The following is a 22,587-nucleotide window of genomic DNA, read 5'->3' on the forward strand; positions in this document are numbered from 1 at the left end:
GATAGTTTCCAGCATTAAGCCATACTTACTCTTGTGGTTTATTACACCATAAAAAGGACCTTATCAGACAAGTTAGTGTAGTGTGTTGTGAGTCAGACTTGATGGGGGACCCCTTTGGTTCCTGACGGACTTCATAAAACTGTGACATGTGTTTGGGTGTGGTTAATAGAATTCATGTTTTAGAATGATGAGTTTGCGGTTACATGCTGAAGAATAAAGATGTGTAATACCAAGCTGTGTGTGTGGCGTTATCACTTACATGTACCGAGGCTGGGGAGGACACTACAACTGGCGCTGAGGTAGGGGGTTTGTAACCTGAAGAACTCTCCCAGAGAGTTTGCCGTGGTCCAGCAAACTGCTCATGCATGCCACACGCGCTTCAGGTGCAGTGAAGATCCATGTTTGGCATTTGTAGAGTCAAAGCATCACTCCAGCCAGTGCCAAGCTTTTTAAGAAGACGAAGGCCTTACAGAGAAATTAGTGTTTTTTTTTGGCCAGGAACCTGATGGTGAGGCAGTGAAAGAGCTACTGCGCCACAGCTGTAAAATTTACGGAACAATAATGCTAAAGGTAGTGTTAGAAATGGGGTTTTTGGTTGGCATCAGGTTGCCCTCTGTCCAAGCAAGAACCCTCACTCTAGTCAGGGTAAGTCACACACAATCCAAAATCAGCCTGTGCTCACCCTCCGGTAGCTTGGCACGAGCAGTCAGGCTTAACTTAGAAGGCAATGTGTAAAGTATTTGTGCAATAAATCATACAATACCACCATATAGCACCACAAAAATACACCACACAGTGTTTAGAAAAATATATAATATTTATCAGGATAATTGTAGGTCAAAAAGAATAAAGTTGCAATGGAAAATTGTAGAAATATCACGGAAAAGTGATATAAAGTGTCTTAAAGTCTTTAGAATATAAACAAAGTCTCTTTCAAGCACAAGTACCTGGTTGGGAGTGGAAAAATCTCCTCAGAGGGCCACAAGAGAAGAGGTGCGTGGAAAAAGGGTGTGTGCATCGATTTCTCCCCAGCACACACGGACTTGCGACGTTATTTTCCACGCGGGGAAGTCTGTGTCGTTTTCCGGCGCGTGGACAGTCTCTTTCTGTGGATCGCGGGGATTACCAGATGTCCCGGGTCTGTGCGTGGATTTTCCTGCTTGTTCTCCGGCTGCGCGTCGGTCTGCGGGGCTGCGAGTCGAAATTACGATCTCACGGCAGGCGTCGCGTCGATTTCTCCTCTAGACTTCAATCTGCGGGGCTGCGCGTTGAAATTACGATCTCACGGCAGGCGTTGTGTCGATTTCTCCTCTAGAGGTCGGGCGGCGTTGTCCTTGCGAGGCCGTGCGTCGGATCTTCGATCGTCCCCAGAGCGTCGCGTCGGAGTGCGCCGTTTTTCTCGCCGCGAAACAAGCTGTGCGTCGACATTTTCAACGCACGGAGCGTCCAAGTAAAAGAGAGAAGTCTTTTTGGCCCTGAGACTTCAAGGAACAGGAGGCAAGCTCTATCCAAGCCCTTGGAGAGCACTTTCACAGCCAGACAAGAGTTCAGCAAGGCAGCAGGGCAACAGCAAGGCAGCAGTCCTTTGTAGAAAGCAGACAGGTGAGTCCTTTGAGCAGCCAGGCAGTTCTTCTTGGCAGGATGTAGTTTCTGGTTCAGGTTTCTTCTCCAGCAAGTGTCTGATGAGGTAGGGCAGAGGCCCTGTTTTATACTAAGTTGTGCCTTTGAAGTGGGGGTGACTTCAAAGAGTCTCTAAGCTGTCTGCCAGAGTCCCAGTAGGGGGTGTGGCAGTCCTTTGTGTGAGGGTAGGACCTCCACCCTCCCAGCCCAGGAAGACCCATTCAAAATGCAGATGTATGCAAGTGAGGCTGAGTACCCTGTGTTTGGGGTGTGTCTGAGTGAATGTACAAGGAGCTGTCAACTAAACCTAGCCAGACGTGGATTGAAGGGCACAACAAGATTTTAGTGCAAGGAAATGCTCACTTTCTAAAAGTGGCATTTCTAGAATAGTAATATTAAATCCGACTTCACCAGTCAGCAGGACTTCATATTACAATTCTGGCCATACTAAATATGACCTTCCTGCTCCTTTCAGATCAGCAGCTGCCACTTCAACAGTGTATGAGGGCAGCCCCAATGTTAGCCTATGAAGGGAGCAGGCCTCACAGTAGTGTAAAAACGAATTTAGCAGTTTTACACTACCAGGACATATAACTACACAGGTACATGTCCTGCCTTTTACCTACACAGCACCCTGCTCTAGGGGTTACCTAGGGCACACATTAGGGATGACATATGTAGAAAAAGGGGAGTTCTAGGCTTGGCAAGTACTTTTAAATGCCAAGTCGAAGTGGCAGTGAAACTGCACACACAGGCCTTGCAATGGCAGGCCTGAGACAAGGTTAAGGGGCTACTGAGGTGGGTGGCACAACCAGTGCTGCGGCCCGCTAGTAGCATTTAATCTACATGCCCTAGGCACGTGTAGTGCACTCTACTAGGGACTTACAAGTAAATTAAATAGTCAATCATGGATAAACCAATCAATAGTACAATTTACACAGAGAGCATATGCACTTTAGCACTGGTTAGCAGTGGTAAAGTGCTCAGAGGTCAAAAGCTAACAACAACAGGTCAGAAAAAATAGGAGGAAGGAGGCAAAAAGTTTGGGGATGTCCATGTCAAAAAGCCAGGTCCAACAGGTAGTGACAACCAGGTATAGAAAATCAGCGATCACCGAGAACAGAGAACCGCTAGAGATAGCTGATAGCTAAGAGTAAAGAAGCAATGAAGGCATTGATAATGCAGACAAAGAATCACTAACAGAAAGAATATTCAGACGTAAAGTCCATCATTGTACTTACAGAAGCCTGAGTAAAGTGAGGCATAAGTCCACAGCATTCAGCAAAGTGACCTAAGTGAAAGCAACGGGGTTTGTGCTTACAGAGCAGTCCGTTTTTGAAGAGGCACACCACTGAAGTTGACAGGTGGGGCTTAGAACAACTCAAAAGGTCTTCAAGAAGGTAAAGGTTCAACTATCACTCTTTGTTTATTTTCCGAAAGTATCGTTATAAAAATGATTCACCATTATATGCCGATGCAGCTTTCAAAGCATTAAAACATGTTTTTCACATGTGTTGGTACTGGATTCATTTTTTTTTTTTTTTTAGATTCTAAACAGATTTTCATCTTCATTTAAGAATTGTTTGCATGAGTTAACCAGTAGCAAGATTTTTTTCTGCTATAATATTTAAATTGATTGTAAATGAGTTTCACATGGATATGTGTTTTGGGATAATTATACACAAGTTCACATGGACATTCTGGGTTGCTATTTTATTTGTTTAGTGTCCAAAAGCAAATTGTGGTATATACTAGCATTAGCTTGTCACAGACTGATCGTCGGGGCTATTTTTAGGGCAGTGCAGTCCGTGCGGCCACGTTGGGTGCTGACCTGGAGGAGGGTACTGACCTCTGGGAGCAGGGGGAGGATGGGGTAGATGTGTTCAGCAGTAGCTTAACATTTAAGAGCACCTACACCAGAGTTCCTTCTGTGTCTAACTTTCAGGCAACAATGAAAATGTCAAAAAGCTCTAGTGATTAATGTGCCTACTAGAGAGAGAGATCAGAGTTGTTGTCTAGTGGCAGTTTTGATTCTCCCCTTTCTGAATTTTATGTGTTTAGCTGAGTGGATTAGTAAAGCCAGCTTTTACCAGTGCTTTAAAACAAATGCATGTGAGCTATCAAGGAGATGAGGGGTACTTTTGTCAGATGATAGTGAGGGAATCTGAAGAGTGAGTAATGGGAGGCTGCAAAAAAAGATTGTTGCACCGGGCGCCACAAGCTCTAAAGCCATGCTGACTGAACCTATTCACAACCTGAAAACAAGGTTTGTCAGTGGTGTGGGCTTGTGACCATTTCTACACAGCTTTTTTTTTTTTTTTTTCTTTTTTTTTTAGAATGAAAGCCTTTCACTCTGGTCACAGATCATCAAGTATTGCTTACCATCTTTTGCAATTCTAAAGCCAAGATGCCTGCTCATATTGAACGTTTGGGTTTGTGATTACAGGAATATTACTACACTATTGTGCACTGACCAGGGAAAGAGCAAAACCCTGCTGACTATTTTTCACGAGTGCCAGTACAGTGCTCTAGTACCACTTCCAAAGGGGCTGAAGCATACATTAACTTCATAGGAAAGTCCAGTACACCTTACGCTATTTCATTGGAACAAATCATTACTGCCACGAGCGCAGACAGTGACATGTTGATACTTAAAGACATTATTGCACATCAATCCTGAAAACAGCACACTTGACCTCTTAAGAATGACAGTGAATATTAGAACTTCATAAATGTGAAAGATGAACTGTCCATTATTTAGGAAGATGTTGTCTTATGAGGTTCGAGAATTGTCATACAGGAGAGTCTGTGACAAAAAGTAATTGAAGTGGCACTAGAAGGGCATAGTGGGATTGTCGCCACTAAACAAGTTATCCAAGACAGTCTGGTTTGGCCTGTCATTTTTGCAACTGCTTATCTCATGAAAACAACCTAGCATCCATTGAAGATGTCTAATCTTCGGAAGCATGTGTGGAAGAGAATCACTGTTGACTTCTTTGGACCTCTTGACACTGGAAATCACCTGATGGTCATTGATGAATACTCTCGATTTCCTTTGGTAGAAGATCTCTCATCAATCACTCAGGGCAAATTAATCAGGAGGTTAGATGGCATTTTTTTGCAACATAGGGTGTTCCTTCAACGTCTGGCAATGGTCCCCGTTTCAACAGTCGAGAATTCAAAGACTTTCTTAATCATTTCAATGTTAACAACCAGAAAAGCACACCTTTTGACCACAAGCAAATGGCATTGTCAAAAATGTTATGAGCTCACTCAAGAAGGCTGTTCAGCATGCTGCACTGGAGAAGCTTGATCTCAAATCATCTCTTCATTCTGCTCTTTGTGCCTATTAATTGACTCCTCATTCAACAGATGAAAATCCTGCCATCCTGATGGTTGGGAGAGCCATGATGACCAAGTAGCCACAATAGATCAATGAAAGACAATGAAAGATCAACAGATGACTGTAAACTTTGTCACACAGATTTGTGCCACAAGCAAAAGTGAAAATATATGCAGACAAACACCATTGTGCTACGAATACTGTGTTTACAGAAGGAGATAGTCATAGAAAGACAATGGAGAAAACACAACTCCATTTGGTGCTGAATCCTTTACACTTGTGGCTAGTAGAGGACCTATCTTGACTGCTCACCGTCCTGGAAATTCCATTACACAAGATCCCTCTCATTTCAAGCATCTACCTTGTCATTCGTCTATTCCAGTTGTCAGAAATGAGCCTGATCCAAATGAGACTTCTGAGAGCCCCCTGACTGCACCTGTGTCTGCGCCACCAGTGCCAGTCATGGACACCTCCCCCATCTCTTCACAGCCTCATAGGGCATGTAATGGGTGATTGATTTGTGATGTACATATGTAATATTAATAGTTTACTCAATCAATTTTCACCATAAAACATCACATACATACAACCATATATACATAGCATTCCAAAGCACATCATAATCCTGACACAGCCAGATTAATAACTTCATGACACAGCTATTGTTGTTGTTGTTATAGACAATTCCTTTTATGGAGGTGATAAATTTATGTAAAAGGATATAGTTTCTATAATTCTTCTGCATTATTATTCATGCAAACTAGCACTAGCATTTTTTTTAAAGTGCGTATGGTATACACCCATGGTTAGCATAGAATGGTAATCAGCAATTCATCTTTTTGTCAAACTCATGATCACAAGTTACTCTAAGAGCTATACCAAGTTTTTTTGAGATAACAAATCATACATCTGTTAATCTTCCACTGACTCGGCAATCACCCACCATAGAGTGCCTGTACTTAGTGCTATCCAACAATGCATGTGATACATTTCCTGGGCCATCAAAAAAGAGAATTTAACATTAACTATCTAACATAATGGGCATATAATGTTGACCTTGGCCATAAAAGACATTTAGGCAGTATTTATATTTTGACACTTGCTACGCCAGGCCTGTAGTAGGTACCTAGATACCAAATGCACAACCCACTCAGTGTTTCCGAGGTTAAAATGCACATGGCATCTTTGTCTCATTATAGACAATCCGTGACAAACTGGAATTATCCTAGGCTTTGACTAAGTAGGGCAAAAAAACATAAAATGTTCCACAATTTCAGTACTGGACAAACATGCAGGGCATCTGGGCAACATAGTACAATATAGGTAATATAGTGCTCGCCTAATACCCATTCCTGAACGTGTTAACTGGAAGGATCCCATATCTGAATTTTAGAAGTATAGATCTGCCAGAGGAGATTCTATTCTGTCCAGGAACTGTTTAAAGGCTAAGACACACGTGACATCAGTAAAATGCCCTGATAAAGTGCCACGTGCTGCTGAAGATATGCATCTACTCTGGATGTAATCCCAATATCTATTCTTCTGTTGGGATACCATACACCTAGTAAGGCTCTCTGGATTATCTCAAACACATTGCAAGCCTCGTTCATACATCCACATTTTAGTATGTTTGGACCAAGGTATTGCTAGTTGTTTATCTGGCTCTTTTACTTTTGCAACTGCCTGTTTCACTGGGATCTGCGACTTACCCCTCCAGAGCTTCACCCAGTATATCAAGGGTTTAAGAGCTGCAGTATGTATAACATTCCTCAGCGCTAATCAAGTTGCATTAGGGTAAGTGGGGCACTTATGGGCAAGGCCAATATTGACAGAATAAACCTGTTATCCATTTCTCTTAGCCCTTTGTTTTGTCGAAACCCCATCATTTCTCTCCTTAAAGGGCCGCACCCAGTCCCTTAGCACAATAGATTTGAAGGATGTTGGTCGGAAATTAGATTTATTTATGTTTTTTCCTAATTGCAGGCTCAAGGTAGTCAAACTCTTTAACCTATGTGGACGGAAAGTCATAAATGTAGCTTTGACACTGATTTCCAGGCCAAATTAGACACCTGCATCTGAGAATTGATCTAGGCGTTTTATAGATTAGCAATGTGTCATCTGCGTAGAGGAGAACTGGAATTCACTCGTTAACTAGCTTCGGGGAATGGCCTCTACTCTACATTCATATAAGGTGTTTATTATTCCGTTTATATAGCTTGAACAAGGCTGGGTCCATGACACAAATCTGTCTCATTCCCCTTGTAATATCTATGCAGCCGGTTAGTTTACCCTGCTTTCCCCATCCCCTGCTTTCCCCATCCCCTACTTGTGCATAGTTCCCGCTATACAATCGAATTAGGAAAGATAACAGTTCTAATGGCATCCCCACCTTCTTCAAAGCAAGCCATAGGTTCTCCCAGGAATCTGGTCAAAGGCAGATTTTTAAATCTACGAACACAACATACAGGTGCCCTTCATTGATGGAAACTGTCTTCCAAAGAATCAGTATGAATCGGAGGACCTGAATCGTAGTGCTTGTGCATGCTCTGAAATCAGCTTGTAGATTAGACAGAATTTGGTTGTCATCAGTCCACATTTAAATTTTCACTGGTGGCTGTTAGGTAAAGATTTTTTGGGCATTCTCTATCAAACTGATAGGCCTGTAGTTGTCAGGGTCACTCTAATCCCCTGTTTGGTAAATTGGGATTATTTCTGCCCCTTCTATGTCTCTGGTATCTCTGCCCCTTTCGCTATGGAATTGCGATTGAAATACCCCCACACAACCTGCTCTGAGGAGTATAGGTCACCTGATATCCTGCCTAATCCTGGTGCTTTGCCCTTTTTCACAGTCCTAATGGCTGTTAGTGTTTCCGCCATGGTAAAAGTTACTGTAGGCACATTGTCACATTCCTGCAGGCCACATGGGTCATCCCTGCCAACAAGAACACCCTCCACTATCTCTTCAATGGAATATATATTGGTAAGACTGTCTCCAAGTGTAAGGTTCAGTGTGGAAGTTATCACTTATGACAAAAAGTACCCCTTTGCCGAGCAAGTGCCAAAACAATCTATTGTCTTTAGTTTTGGCTGCTGTAACTAGTTCTCTCTTGTTGGACTCCTTCCAGTTTTTCTTTGCTAATTCCTGTCTTTCTATATAACGTCCTTCCTTCAACTATAGCGATTTTACCTCCACCTTTTACAGCGCTCACTAAGTGTTATTTGGCTATCTTAAATTTATTTTCAAATCATTCCAAACCCTTTGTTCTAATACTTTTCACTTTAAAGATTCTGTGGAAGTATTTTATGATAGATTCCGATAGATTGTTAACTGTGTACATGACAGGTATATCTGACTGTTCTGGTTTGTTAAATAGACTTAGGGCAGTAGCAACTTTAGTGTATATGCAGCCAAGAGTTTCCTCATCCGAATGTATGAGGCCATGTTACTCTTCTTTCAGCATTAAATGATACAATCAATGGATCCTTTATGCTAGGTAAGGAGCTTAGACGAGAAAGGGATATTTCTCAGGCCTACTGCTAAGGCATCATGGCCACTATCCGACATATCAATAACGTTCATATGCCGTACTGTGGGCCATAAATTAAGATCGAGTAATATGTAATTGATCCAAGTTTTGGAGTTAGCCTTCTTAAATGTAAAATTTGCCCCCCATCTGAATTTGTGCGCCCGTTATATGCATGTAAAACCATGTGCTAACATGAGGGATGCAATCTGTAATGCAACCCTAGCACTCCTCTTTAAGCAGGCTTTTTAATAGCTTTGGAATGCCTCCCTCCTCATCCTCAACTTATATAAGATTTTAGATACGTCCAAGGGCTTATATACTGCATTGAAGTTCCCAGCTAAGATAAGGTAGCTTTTGCTTTTAGGAGTCTCCAGGGATTCTTCCAAGGCAAGTAGGGTTTTTATATATATATATATATATATATATATATATATATATATATATATATATATATATATATATATATATATATATATATATATATATATATATACTATCGCACAAAAAAAGTTACAAGGACGTTATAGTTAGGCTCACATTTTAAACGTACAAAACCATAGAAATTCCGCTTGTTAGTTACTTATTTCAAGTAACTATAACTCGTGCCCTAAGGTAAACTAACTCGTGCACCGCAATGCACAGTTATCTCATCTAAAATTTTACTGCAAATGTTAGTGACATTATCAATGATGTTATCAAAGCTGTCATGAGCCCTATAATGTCTGGGGTAATTAGCTACGTATGACGAGGGCATGGTCCCCGGGGCACAGGAGGGTCCACAGGAACTCCCCTTATATTTGCATTGTATTTTGCCTCAGGGTGGTGTTGCTCCGCGTCCGCCCTTACTTCATCCTCTATAATCCCTATAATAATGCCCTGCGCGGCACTGGAATGTGATTCCTGTCTACCAGGGGTTGATGACTACCCCGATATGCTGCTGCCTCTGAGGGAACCCCGGGAGAAGCGCAGAAGCAGCTGAAGGGCCTTCCATGTGATGGAGCTGCCTGGACTTGAAAATGGTGACCATGATTTAGGGCTGCAATCACCTTCGGTCCTGCCGAGCAGACCCACCGTGCTGTGGCTGATTGTCCCTGGGCTGTGAGCCGCCACCTGGGGGAGGGGAAGAGGAGTGACTTGCAGTAGTGAGTGGAGGCACTGCAACAAATGTATACTGCTGCCTTCCATACTTGGGGCCTGGATTGAGGCCTGGTGCTGCTTAAGAGTTGCGAACCAAAAGTTCCTACATCTGACCCTTAGTAACATGGTTCTACAGATCACCATTCGAGATGACTCTGAAGCCTCTGCTAGCGTTTTAGCAGAGATGGGAGGGTATATCTGACCGGGCAATTTCAGACCCGGAGTAAAATCCTGGCTTATCCCAAAAACATCTAGAAGAATATTAGGCTAAAATATAATTAATTATGTGCACATGACCTTTAGGACCCCCTACCCCCACACAACAGACTTCAGGTAGTTTATGGTGAAGAACCACGTAGTTGTCCCAGATGCAGTCATTTAAATGTCGATTTTACACACATTACTTGGGACTTCCCTGGGCTTCATCTCTTCTGGATTGCGGTTATGGATGCATTCACCGTCACCCTGGGCAGCTTCCATAAGTCCTCTCTGGAGGTCTGCTTGCTGGGGCTGTTAGACTGCCCAAATGCAAAGTGGGCACCAGATTCCTCGATCTTGCCCAGGTGGCTAAGAGGCGAATTGACATGGCCTGGAAATCCGGGATGGGACCAGTGGTGGGGACCTGGGTGAGAGATGCTACTCAATGGGCCGAGGAGAGGGCACTCGCGCGGGAAGAGGCTAGTGGGGTGTCTGGAGACATCCAATGGTGGGGCTATGGGTTGAGGTCTTAGAAACCTATGAGCACCTGGAGGTGGACTGTGCTGAGGGATCTGATGACCAGGAGAGCTCTTTGGCTAAGATGTTTATAATAACCCTAGGGCCACAATAGGGGAAGGGGTCAACCTTTGATCTGAATCTGAGCGAAGTCCACAAGTGGCTCCTCCCCGCCTCAGTGAAGGTAAGATCTGCACTGCGCAGTCCACCTTCCTCCCATACACCTGGACATGGCCCTTCCACCATGAGTGACCATCAAGTCATTAAGGCAGAGATGACTTGTTACACCATATCCCTTCCCCTTGATTGGTCACATCTCTTGTACTCTACCAGTATTAGGCAGTCCCTGCATGTGGATTACAACGGTTTGAGGGATTTCTTTATTTTTCCTATTTTTTTCCCCCTTTGTTTGGGGTTCCTGTTACACTTTCCTTCTCCCTTTATTGGTGGACAAGAGATATTAGACTGCCTGACTCCCCCCTAGACAGGCTGAACATTGCCCACTAATATTGCTCCATCTATACCTTGGTAATACCTAAGGATGCAATGTTGGCTGAAATTCTTGTGAAAATAGTGTGCGATACTTGTTATGTTGATGTTTAGTGAGCCTCTGTGGGGCTTTCGTGTCTAATACCATATTCCATGACCACTGTTCACCCTTTGGTGATGTCTTATTCAAATGCTAATATAAATATGTTAAAAAACTAGAAGTTATTCCAGGGATGTCATAAACACTATGACCATTCCACTTCATAATTCTGTTATTTTATTTATTTCAATCACTTGCTTTTGGGCTTCTTTATTTTAGTAGAAAGTTTGAGCTCCTTAAACGTACAGGAGAGGTTCTGTTTTAGCTACAGTGTGCATTGTGGATGGGTTGTTTCTACTTTAGCTCTCAGTCAGCATTCCTGCCATCTTTCGCAGAACTTGTGAAAGTGGTATTTATTTCTAAACATCCCTTCAGCCTGAATTGTTAAACTATCAGACTGAACAAGTCTAGGACATCCCATAGGTATCTACATCTCCGGGTTGTAGCAGCAGACACTTAAAGTAAACATGAGCTAAAGATGATGCAAATGCTTAGTGGCTTTTTACAGAGGTGAAATAATTTTGCATCCCACTGGCTTAATCTGGTTAGATTTAGTGTCTTCAAATACCTATTTGAGTCTGAAATGAAGATTGTCAGTGGTCAATCCTATAGAAGCTCCCAGAACTGATCACTGAGGACAGAAACACTTCATCCAGGGCGCAGAACCAAATGGGTATAGCGCCTGATTCCACCTTAACAAAAAGGAGGCAAGACTCTCTGAGGCTCTGCGAAGCATGTTGCCTTCACTTACCGGTGCCACAATTGTATTCTCGCACAAACATAATTTCCTTGCTCTTGTGCTCGAAATAGGTGGCAAGCTATTCCAAACAGACCACAAACCTTTTGTCCCAGTTATGCACACCACCTCTGAAACTTGAGAAATAGGTTTATTTATTATTCGGTTAGAACTAGTATAGCTTCTAGATAGCACAGTGAAGGTGTTGAGGGATAGGAATTGTGATAATGGTGTTGCAGTTTCTCTGTTTTCACTATCCATGGAAGGCTTAGCTGCTTCTAATTTTGTTGTGATGTTGCCAGACAATATTGAGTACTCTAGAATGAGACATTTTAAAATAAAAAAAATTAAATAAATATATTGAAATGCATATCCCATTTCTAGTGATCCTTGAGTGTGCATCTCATTAATAAGTGTGTTTAAATTACCACTGGGACCCTGAACTGTTTGTAACTCCAAAAGCAATGAGACAGCAGGTATGTTCAATGGGTTGTGCTGCTGAAGTGATGATACACTGTACTAAGTCCCTGCACCCGTGGGTATAGAAGCCAAAACTTGTAGACCTGGTTAGGGTCCCAGGTTACGCAACAATATGTGATCTACGCACAATCAACCAATGTTAAAATGTCTGTTTTTTCATCCAAAGTACTACGTTTTCCTCCCATGTCCATGTGATTCTTGTAAGTAATCATGCCCACTGTGGTACTTGATACCACAGTGTGTGACTTGTATTGAAGCAGTGTCAATCCATTCCCCTGTTTCTTTGGTTCCTGCAGTTATAGGCCTGATTTGTCCCATCCGACATTCTTCCAATCTGTTCAATACCTGAAAGACCCTCACGCCAGTCGCCTCTGGGTGGCCTTGAAAACAAAAGATTCAAATGGGCAATGGAGGTTGAAGAGTCACCACCGGCTCTATAAGGGGCAAGGTGTAGCCTTGCCTGGGACCCCTGCTATATAGAAGAGAATCTGATAGGAGGCTGTTCATTTGCACCCTTGTCATTGAGGAGGTGTATTGCAGTTTGGTGTATGCTGCTGTTTTCTCTAGAATGGCAAACACACAATCCCAAATCAGCCTGTCAAAAAAGCTTTTTCAAAACATAAGGTGTAAACCACCGCAGGATCATTCAAACTCCATATATTGTCCCTTGTTACTCTTTGGGGCATGAAGCCACTTTGGTCTCTAAATCATAGTTTTAGATGGATTGCAAGAATTTTTGCTTGACATGGAGCAGTATGAATGGCCGGTATGACAGTGACAGCAAATAAGAACTACTAACTATGGATCTGTTCATGCATGGGTTGCATATTGGTTTGAAAGGAAGGTTACTGTTAGTGTGGCATGTTCTCCTTTGTGGTGTTTGTTTCTAAATGCCAATAAAGTTATTTGATAAAAGAAACTAATGGAGGTGAAAAAAATACTCTTTGCTGCATCATCTGGAAGTCCCACTTTTTAATGTTCTTTTCATCTAATGCCACCAGATGTTTCTTAAACTGGTTGCAAGGGCAGCATCATCCCGTTTCATAAATGACATCAGTTATCTTTGATGTGGATTGACGATCTTGTGAAGTAAAGACCACAAATGTACAAAAACTGCCCAATTACTTGGAAAACCAGGGGTGCAGCTTCAAGGAGGCGTAGGGGTGTTACAGCTCCCAAATAAGTTCACTCATTGCTTGGTAGCTGGTTCTGGGGGCCTTGAGTTAGGTCTGCTGTTTCTGTGTTGGCTTTTCTTGCCATCTTAATATCTCTAAGAGATGTTAACTTGTTCATTTTTAGGATCAGGAGCATACATTTATTTAGGACAGTTTTATCAAAAAAGGAGCAAATCTGCACCCATAAAAGTGCTCCTTGAGTCAATGCAAATTAAATACTTTCTAGATTTTACAAACATTAGCAGTAGTAGGATTAGAAAGCAATACCAGTCTCTCGGGGAGCATACAAAACGATTGGTTTTCATAGACTGTACTATTCTAGAATGAGAGCTTGGTCTAGGATTTAGCAGTTGAAGTAGAGGCAGACAGAGAGGTGGAGCACTTTGTTGTCCTTTTGCCCACCAAATTTACAGATGTTTGCCAGCCTTGCTGACATCTCTATATATTGGCAGGAACTGCTGTCATGGTGGTTTTGGTCAAAGTAGAAAAAAGTTTGACAGACATCTCAGTCAAACATGATGGCTGGCCATCAAATTTTTCTAGCCATTTGTTTTTAAAAACAAACTCTCAAAGGTTTTGAAAAATAAAAATACACCAAGGAGTTTTTCTTCCATGGCACGTGGGACACTTTTTGTTTTTTGTTTTTGTGTTACTGTCTCTCACTGCCAGTATAGCTCTGGTGATGACTGACATTAAAAAAAAAAAAAAAAAAAGACACCTGACTGCCCATTCTCAATAGTGTATGGTCAGATGGCTTACTTCAGACGGCACCTATGTCTGGCTGTCAGAGGAAGTTTTAGGCTGATGCTAGCTTGCAGTCTGTCTGACTCAAAGTGAACCTTGAGTTTGGCAGACAGGGTGCTCTGTCACCGTTGCAATAAAGTACTTGTTGGCTAAACTCTAAACCAGCCCACCTGATGCAAATCAGTGCTAACCTTGAATCCTTCCCTCTCCCCCACCAATGGCAACAGTCCATCCAGAACCTTGGCCACCTCACACATTCACCCAGCGGCCAGTGTTTTGTTTTAGTTTTAGTTGGTTTCACATACCCTCCCTGAAACTCACTGACTGAGCTACTTCTTTGTAGAAAACTTACCTAAAACAATTATTTTAAATCCAATATAAATTGCAGCTTTTCTCTTGCCATGCCATATATTCCTCTCTGTGATCTTGTCATTCTTGTCATGTTACTGCTTGAGTTCTAATGTTCTGTTTCACTTCTTTGCTTTAGATACAGAGAGTTGTTTCTGCTGTTCGAGTGGCTCATGTGCAAATTCTTCAGACTGTACACCCTGCCAAGAGGGGCACTACCAGCCACAGGTTGGTCAGCAGACCTGCCTGCCGTGTCCACAGGGATTTTACACCAAGTAAGTAACAATCTTTGGCAAAGCTACATTATGGTATGATTTTACTGTTTACTATTTTTACTTTAAGCATATGCCGCAAAAATATAAAGGAAAAAGGGAATAGCTGCCACCTAAATGTGGCAGCCAGAAGATAGCAAAAGTGGATATTTAATTAAGAATTAATAAGATGAATAAGCCATTGCATGTAATGCTTACATAAGTGTGGGTGCTTCTTAGCAGGCATGTGTTCTTAGAACACCTGTCAACCCCTTTCTAGTTTTAATGTGCATCATAGGAAAATCTGATTCTTAAAAAGGTATTATTTCTATGAAATACTGTCATCTGAAGACTTAGGCGGTGATTCCGACCCTGGCGGTCCTTGACCTCCTGGGCCGGGGACCGCGGGAGCACCGCCAACAGGCTGGCGGTGCTCCCTTGGGCATTCTGACGCCGCGGTCAGAAACGGAAAACCGGCGGTGTACCGCCGGTTTTCCGCTGCCCAGGGGAATCCTCCATGGCGGCGCAGCTTGCTGCGCCGCCATGGGGATTTCGACCCCCATACCGCCATCCTGTTCCTGGCGGTTTTGGCCGCCAGGAACAGGATGGCGGTATGGGGTGTCGTGGGGCCCCCGTAACAGGGCCCCACTGAGAATTTCAGTGTCTGCATTCGCAACTGCACCCGTCGCACCCTTTCCACTCCGCCGGCTCCATTCGGAGCCGGCATCCTCGTGGAAAGGGGTTTCCCGCTGGGCGGGCGGGCGGCCTTCTGGCGGTCGCCCGCCCACCCAGCGGGAAACACAGAATAACCGCGGCGGTCTTCTGGCGGCTCCCGCCGGCACCGCGGTTACCGAGTCAGAATGACCCCCTTAGTGTACACACATAGATGACTTAAAGGATAAAGAATGAAAGAAGAAAGCTTTGGCAAAATAAAATATTGAAAAAACAATAACAAATCACCTATTTCCTGCACCCTATAATATAATCAAATATATTAAATGCCCTTCCAGAACTGACCAGTTTTGTTTTTGTTTTTAAATATTTTTGTTTACATTTTATCAGTTGTTTCAATCTAGGAAGTCAAGGAAAACTAATTTGATCAGCCTTTGCACTACATATAATCAGTACTCTTTGTCCAAGACTGTTAAACGTAGTACACAATATGCTAACTTGTGTTGCCAGTCCAAGAGCCAGATTTTATCTCCAAGACACAGCATTACATCAGAGCTGTAGTCCCAATGTGGCATGAGTTATTATATAAACTACACACTGACCCAAGGAGGGTAGAGGGTATTCTGGTCATGACCATCCTGCGACACGTGCTACACAACAGATAGTTTTACTGGTGCTGATCTTCGAGCTTCCCAGGAGAATTGCCAACTACATGACCGGACAATTCCTGATATTGTATCCAGTTATGGGTCAGGGACCAATCCCTTAGATCGGGCCAGGCAGAGGATTAAAACCACTATGCTTCGATACGTAGGCATAGGGTTAGACAGGAATCACTAGAACATCTAGAATCGCACACAACATGATGGGGTTGTGTATCTTCTTCACCCTGATGGTAATGTTGATTGCTTTGCTTTGTTTCATCTGCCTAGTTATCGTAGCATGGTTTTTATACCAGATTGCAATTGCTTCAATAAATGTATTGAAAACTTATCTCACATCTTGTCTCGCCTAACGTGTGAGTAACTGAGCAAAAGGGGGTACGATCTGTTTTCATGACTTCCCCGGGGAGACAGTGTCATGTTCAGGTTGCCGTAATAACCTCTTAACCGGACAGGCTTGGAAGTTTGGGTGGGGCATTCTGAGCTGCCAGGAGATAGCTACTAACGGTGTTTGTTTCACTCAGTCTCCTACATTCGGTTGCTTTCCTAAACACGCAGTCCTGTTACCAAAGTAGTAACGGCATAACATGACGCCACCAACATATCAAGGTCAGGTACTTATTTAACATATCTCCTGAGTAGTTCTCTCTCATATACCTAAGGTGCGCTATTCACCCTTTGTATGGAGATGTCCGTGGTGTTATGGAAAAACCCTGCTGTATAGGGAGCACCTATATTTGTCTGCAGGTTATTCAAGATGGAACTCTTCAAGGGATACCCCACTTGGTGTTTCTATCCCCAAATTCAAAATGGCGAATCCAGTATTTATCCCAGTAAATTGTGGACATGCTGTCACACAACATTTACTCACAAATTCGCTACCTAATGGGGGTGGAGATGTTACGTTTGTCGAGGCACACAAAGCATACAGAACAGAAACATTTGTATTCATGTGTCAATTTTCCTGCCTTCGATGCCAATCCAATTACGTTTCATACATACAAAGTAGCAAATACTCCATTACATAACAGAGCATACAATTACTTAGAAATACAATTAACATATTAGAAGCATCAAAACTGATTCCAAGGTGAACTTACACATGTTGTCAAACATTAGATTGGGTCTCCTCGGTAATGACTGGTCCTCATGGCATGTTCTAGCTGCCTACGCACCACATCGAAATATACAAAAATTACTGACCGCGGATCTGCGCCCATTATATAATTTAGTACGATTATATAGACGCTTAATACAATTCATAAGGCGAACATTGAATACTGCCCCGGGGGTGGGGGTGGGGCGGGCTGCTCCAGCTGCCCAACAGCAATTGGCTACATAGAGGTTAACCCAGTGACTATTAATGCAATTATGGGCTAGATTCTTGCCAAATGAGAAAAAAAATAATTTTGGTTTGCTCAAAAACCAAACCAGCTGGAAGCAGTGTTTCCCTATAGGGTCCCCAAGATAAATAGAATTTTCACCATATGCTTGCCATTTGGAATGGTACCTCAGACGATTGTGCTACTTGGGGCACAGGTTTTGCTGCAATATATAACATTATGCATGGTACACCATCTCTTTTGCTTCTCCTGTATGTGTTAAAACAAATTCAAATGAAAAATGGGGCTGCTCCTGCCCTGGACTTGGGGCTGGAATTAATGGCCAATTTTGCCATAATATCCTCAATTATTTCAGTAAATACTAAAGGGTAAGCAGCAGCGTTGGCAGTACGCCAATGGTTCGCACAAGTTCCTTTAACAGATCAGCAATGCTAGCTACCAAAAATAATTTCAGAGTCTTATACTGGTATAGGTCAGGATAATTTTGGGGCAGACTAAATAAGTCACATCTTAAAGGTAATTCTAAAAAGGATAACTCCAAGCAAACACAGGAATCATCTAAAACAAAAACACTGGGGGTATTAAAAATCATTAAAAAAAAAGATAATGTTTAGTCACAGGGACAATGTATGTATTCAAGACTTCTGAGAAACGTAAGATTTTACGTAATCGTGATTATTTGAAAGAACCTGACAGGTACCAGTATACTGATACACGCCCTTGTTTTTGTAAACATATTTTTATTGGCAGATTTGCGTCATAATCAACAGTGCAGTTATATTAATTGCCTAACTGTTGGTATGCATATTATCAATACTGCCCCTCAAGCAAAAACATAGTCACAAACAATTATAATCTAACCGTGCTCTTTATTCCCTCTGTCCTCAATGAATCCAGTCCAATGGATATGGGATGTGGTGCTTTAGTCTCATCTGAGGTAATTCTTTCCTTGGGCAGGGGAGATATGTGTACTGCTCAAGCCTGGAAATGAACATTTTGGAGAAGGCCTGTAATTCTATGAGCCATCCAGGGAAGGATCGGGGGGTGGGGTTCTGGGTCAATTCTTTCATGCAACCCACTATGGCCTCCCATGTCCTTGCCATATCTAGAGGTTGCAACCCTCCTCTTTGCCTTTCGAAGGAGAGCGTCTCCTTCGCATATTGTCCACTTCTCTAGTTCCCTGTACCATCTATCTACAGACTGGCCATGTGGGTTTTTCAAGTTCATGGTAATCTCCAGTTTGGCCTGGAATCTGCTAGTTGCCTTCGTTGTAGGGGTGTGCGGGAACCAACCCAGTAGGCAACGGCCTGCTGTGCAAGGGACTTCTCTGTCTACGATATCAGCTACCGTATGAGTCACCTCTTCCCAGTATGTCCTCAAACGCGGGCAATACCTGAACATATGTTTAAATTCCACCCCCCTTCATACCGCATCATGGGCACTTCATCCCTGTTGTATTAAAACCCCGGTCGATCTGCCCCGGTATCATGTATGCTCTATGAAATATGAAGTTCACTAATTTACTGGCATTCCTCGAGACCTTTGGGACTCTAATATAATTTTCCAGGAGATATCTGGTATATGGCCTCCCAGATCTTCCTCCCATTGGAGTTTCAACCGCTCCAAGGGCATGGTTAAATCAGCTTATTCCATTGTATAAATTTGTGACTGCTCTATATGTGCCTGACGATACCACCAGGTATGTACTGGTGGCTTCTGCAGTAGGCTTCGATAAGCCTGCACCTCAGTGTTGTCGAATGATTGCGGTGACCAAGCCATACAACAGAAAATGTCCTCTGGGTAAATCGAATTCTGCTCCGAGATCTTCAAAAGAGATTAAAGTGCCATCTCTAAAGAGATCACCAACAGTTGTTACTCCTGCTGTTTTCCAAATATGCAATCCTTCCCAGTTACCCACATGCAGCAAAGTCTGCAAGAACAGTAAAGGGAAGTCAGGTGAGTAAGGAGTTTTGATCATACTTTTACGTATATAGCGCATCCACCATTGCTTAAGTACTTTCCATTCTGGCGTGTCCTCCCCCTTGGGTTGTCTAATCCTTAACAGGACTCTAACCAATGTCTTTAGGGTGGGTCTGAATGGTTTCACCTGGGCTCTGACGGTGTACCTGCTCGAAAGCCATTGTGTGAACCATTGGAGTTGTGCTGCGCAATAATAGGATTCCTAATCAGGGACTGCCAATCCCCCGTCCGTCGACTGCCTTTGCAATTTTGACAGGGCCACCCGCTTCTGATTCTCTCCCTGCCCCCCCCCCCCCCCATAGGAATGATATTACCAGAGTATCTAACTCCCTAAAGGTGAATCTAGGTATCCACACCGGAAGTACTGAAAACGTTTCAGAAGTGCCACTCTATCAGCCATTGAGAAAGGCAGCATCTGCCAGAAAGTCATATGTGATTGGGCAGCCTGGATAGCATGTCCAACATTGACGTCAAAGAGGTCATGTATGTTGTGGTATAGTTTGACACCCAAATATGGATACAGCGATGTTCCCATTATAATACGCCCAGATCCGGGGGTGCTACCCCTGCATGCCCTAAGGGCAAAAGGTGTGATTTCTGCTAATTCATTCCGAGTCCTGACAGGGCGCCAACACTGGATAATAGGAGCCTGGTCTTAGGCAGATCTCTCCTTATATTGCTTAAGAAGATAATCAAGTCATCTGCGTATAAAGCTATCCGGTGCCATGTGTCTTCAGCATATATTCCCTGTCCCCCTCCTCCCTGTCGAGCCAGAGCCGCCAAAGGTTCCATAGTGGTCGCAAACAATAGTGGGGATAAGGGGCATCCCTGTCTAGTACCCTGCTCCACTACATATTTGTCTGAGATTGTTTGGCCAGTGCGAACCCTAGGTACTGAAGTTTCATTTAGCAGCTTCACCCATTTTACATAGTCATCTCCCAGACCCATTTTTGCCATCACTGCATAAAGAAAACCCCTTTCAAGACTGTCAAATGCTTTTTCAATATCTACTGCCAGGATCCCCATCTCCATCTTTTCATAAGAGGAGTCCATCAGAACCACCAGCAGTCTAGGGATGTTGCCAGCTGTGATCCATCCTGGGATGAATCCCACCTGTTCCGGATGCACTAAATGTATCATATGTGGGATGAGCCGCTTTGCTAGAATTTTGCTAAGAATCTTATGGTCTAGATTCAGCATAGACAATGGCCTATATGCCCCACACTCAGTTGGGGTCTTGCCGGGTTTTAACAAGGGCACTACTAATGCTTCCCGAGTTGTGGCTGGTAAAGTTCCTCGTTCCCTTGCCGCTTTATAGAGGGCTACTAGTCGTGGGACCAATAGGTTGGAATATGTGGCAAAAGATTTGACTGGAAGGCCATCTGTCCTCCTTGTCTTACCCCTAGCTAATCTCTTGATGGCACTGCTAACCTCTGGTAATGTGATATTTCCTCCTTGCTGTTCAGCGGTTTCCTGAGGGAGCACTGGAAGTGGTACATGGTCCAAATAGGCACACGTGGGCTCCACTTCCAAATTGTGAGCGCTTTTATATAGTTTTTCGTAATATTTCAAGAAACATGTGTTAATCTCCTCCTTGTTTGTAAAGTTTGTCCCCCTCGTCTGTCTGTATTTCCATAATGATTGTCCCCCCCTTTGTTAGTGATGCCATATCACGCAAGCATTCTTCGCGATTTATCTCTCTCCACATGAGCCCTTGAAATGTAATTCTTATAATCTAAGCAACAAAGTTTTTCCACATGGCCTGCTACTATCTCTTTCAGTTCTAGTATTTTCTGTTGGAGATCTGGATTCCTTGGCCTGTTCTTTTCTTCTTCTCTTAATTTATCTTTGGCCTTTAGTTTTGTCTTTAATCAGTGGGCGCCTCACCCCTACTGACTCTGCTATACATCTCCCCCTTAGTACCGCTTTGAAAGCATCCCACTCAATTAAGGGGGTGGAGCTGTGTCTACATTATCAGCAAAGAAGTTAATAATATACTGTTTCACGTCTTCCCGGTAATAGGGGCCTTCTAAAGGTTCAGGTTTTGGGGGTGGCCCCACCCCAGTGGCATTAATTTGGGGTTATGATCTGATATGGTGCAGGCCAAGTATTCTAGATTGTGAATGGTTGTGAATACCTCAGGGGTGCAGAGAAAGGTGTCCAGACATACGTGTAAGTCATACAAGTGTGAAAAGTATGAGTAGTCTCGGTGAGTGGGTGTGATCTTCGCCATGCATCTATGAGCCCCACTGCGTCTGCCAGGTTGTAGGCTGTCATGCTATCCTTGTTATTAGGGAGTCTTTCAGTGGAGGATGTTAACAATCTACACCAGGGTCCGCCATGCAGTTAAAATCTCTGCCAGACACTATTGTGTGTATTAGAAGCGTAGCTAATCTGTCAATAAGTCTTGCAAAAAACAACCTCCGGTCTGTATTGGGTGTGTAGACATTGACCATAGCTAAATCCCGTCCTTCAAGCCTACCTTTCACTGCCACATAGCGCCCATCAGGATCAATAAAACTATCAATTGGTTGGAACGGGACCCCAGCCCTCACACAGATCCGAGTTCCCCTCGTGAAGGCTGAGTAAGTGGTCTAAAAAACCTGTCCTCTCCAACGTATATAGCCCTTCCCTTTTTTAGTGGCATATGTGTTTCTCGGAGCATAGCTACATGTACGCCTCAGTGCTGCAAATAGGAGAAGACTTTATATCTTTGTGACATTGTATGTGTTCCCCAGACATTCTATGATTTAAACTTATATTTCTCAGGCATAATCCTTGTTTGGCCTTAATCCTAGGCTCCTCTGCATCCCTCCTACCCACCTCCTTCCTGTTCGTTTAGACATGACCCATAACAGGTCTGTGTTCCCTCAGAGGCAGTACACTCATAATCCCCTATATAAACATCACAACAAACCATTTCTCAACTCTCCTTCCCTAGGATAAAAAGACAACTGCCTCTCATCCAAACTATAAACTCGATATAAGTGCTTACAAAGTTAGAGGGAGGCTGTTTAAGTTGTTTCAATTGTGGCGCTTCATTGCCAGTATCCCGCCCCTCCCCCCCCCATCTTACTTTCTCCATAGTTTCAGCTGTCCTCGGTCTTCTTGGTCAACTTCTCCAATCATCCCCCTTTACCCTCGGGAAACTCATTGTGCTAATGCACCATTGTACCCACACAGTAGTTCAAATTCCTACATTGAAAGAGTCAGATTATGCAGTCAGAAGTCCCTGGTGTCACATCTGATCCGTTCTCTTCAGATAG

General features: G+C 43.2%; 1 protein-coding gene across 3 annotated transcripts in view; it reads left to right on the plus strand.

Annotated features, from left to right (window-relative positions):
• Positions 1–22,587, plus strand: part of LOC138249750 (signal peptide, CUB and EGF-like domain-containing protein 1) — a 325,594-nt gene that overhangs the window by 174,006 nt on the left and 129,001 nt on the right. For all 3 annotated transcript variants that reach the window (XM_069203825.1, XM_069203833.1, XM_069203816.1), the window contains one exon: positions 14,553–14,688. In XM_069203825.1, coding sequence (XP_069059926.1) covers positions 14,553–14,688 — 136 coding nt within the window. The remainder of the gene's footprint in view (positions 1–14,552; positions 14,689–22,587) is intronic.

This window comes from Pleurodeles waltl, chromosome 1_2, assembly GCF_031143425.1.
Source record: "Pleurodeles waltl isolate 20211129_DDA chromosome 1_2, aPleWal1.hap1.20221129, whole genome shotgun sequence".
NCBI lineage: Eukaryota > Metazoa > Chordata > Amphibia > Caudata > Salamandridae > Pleurodeles > Pleurodeles waltl.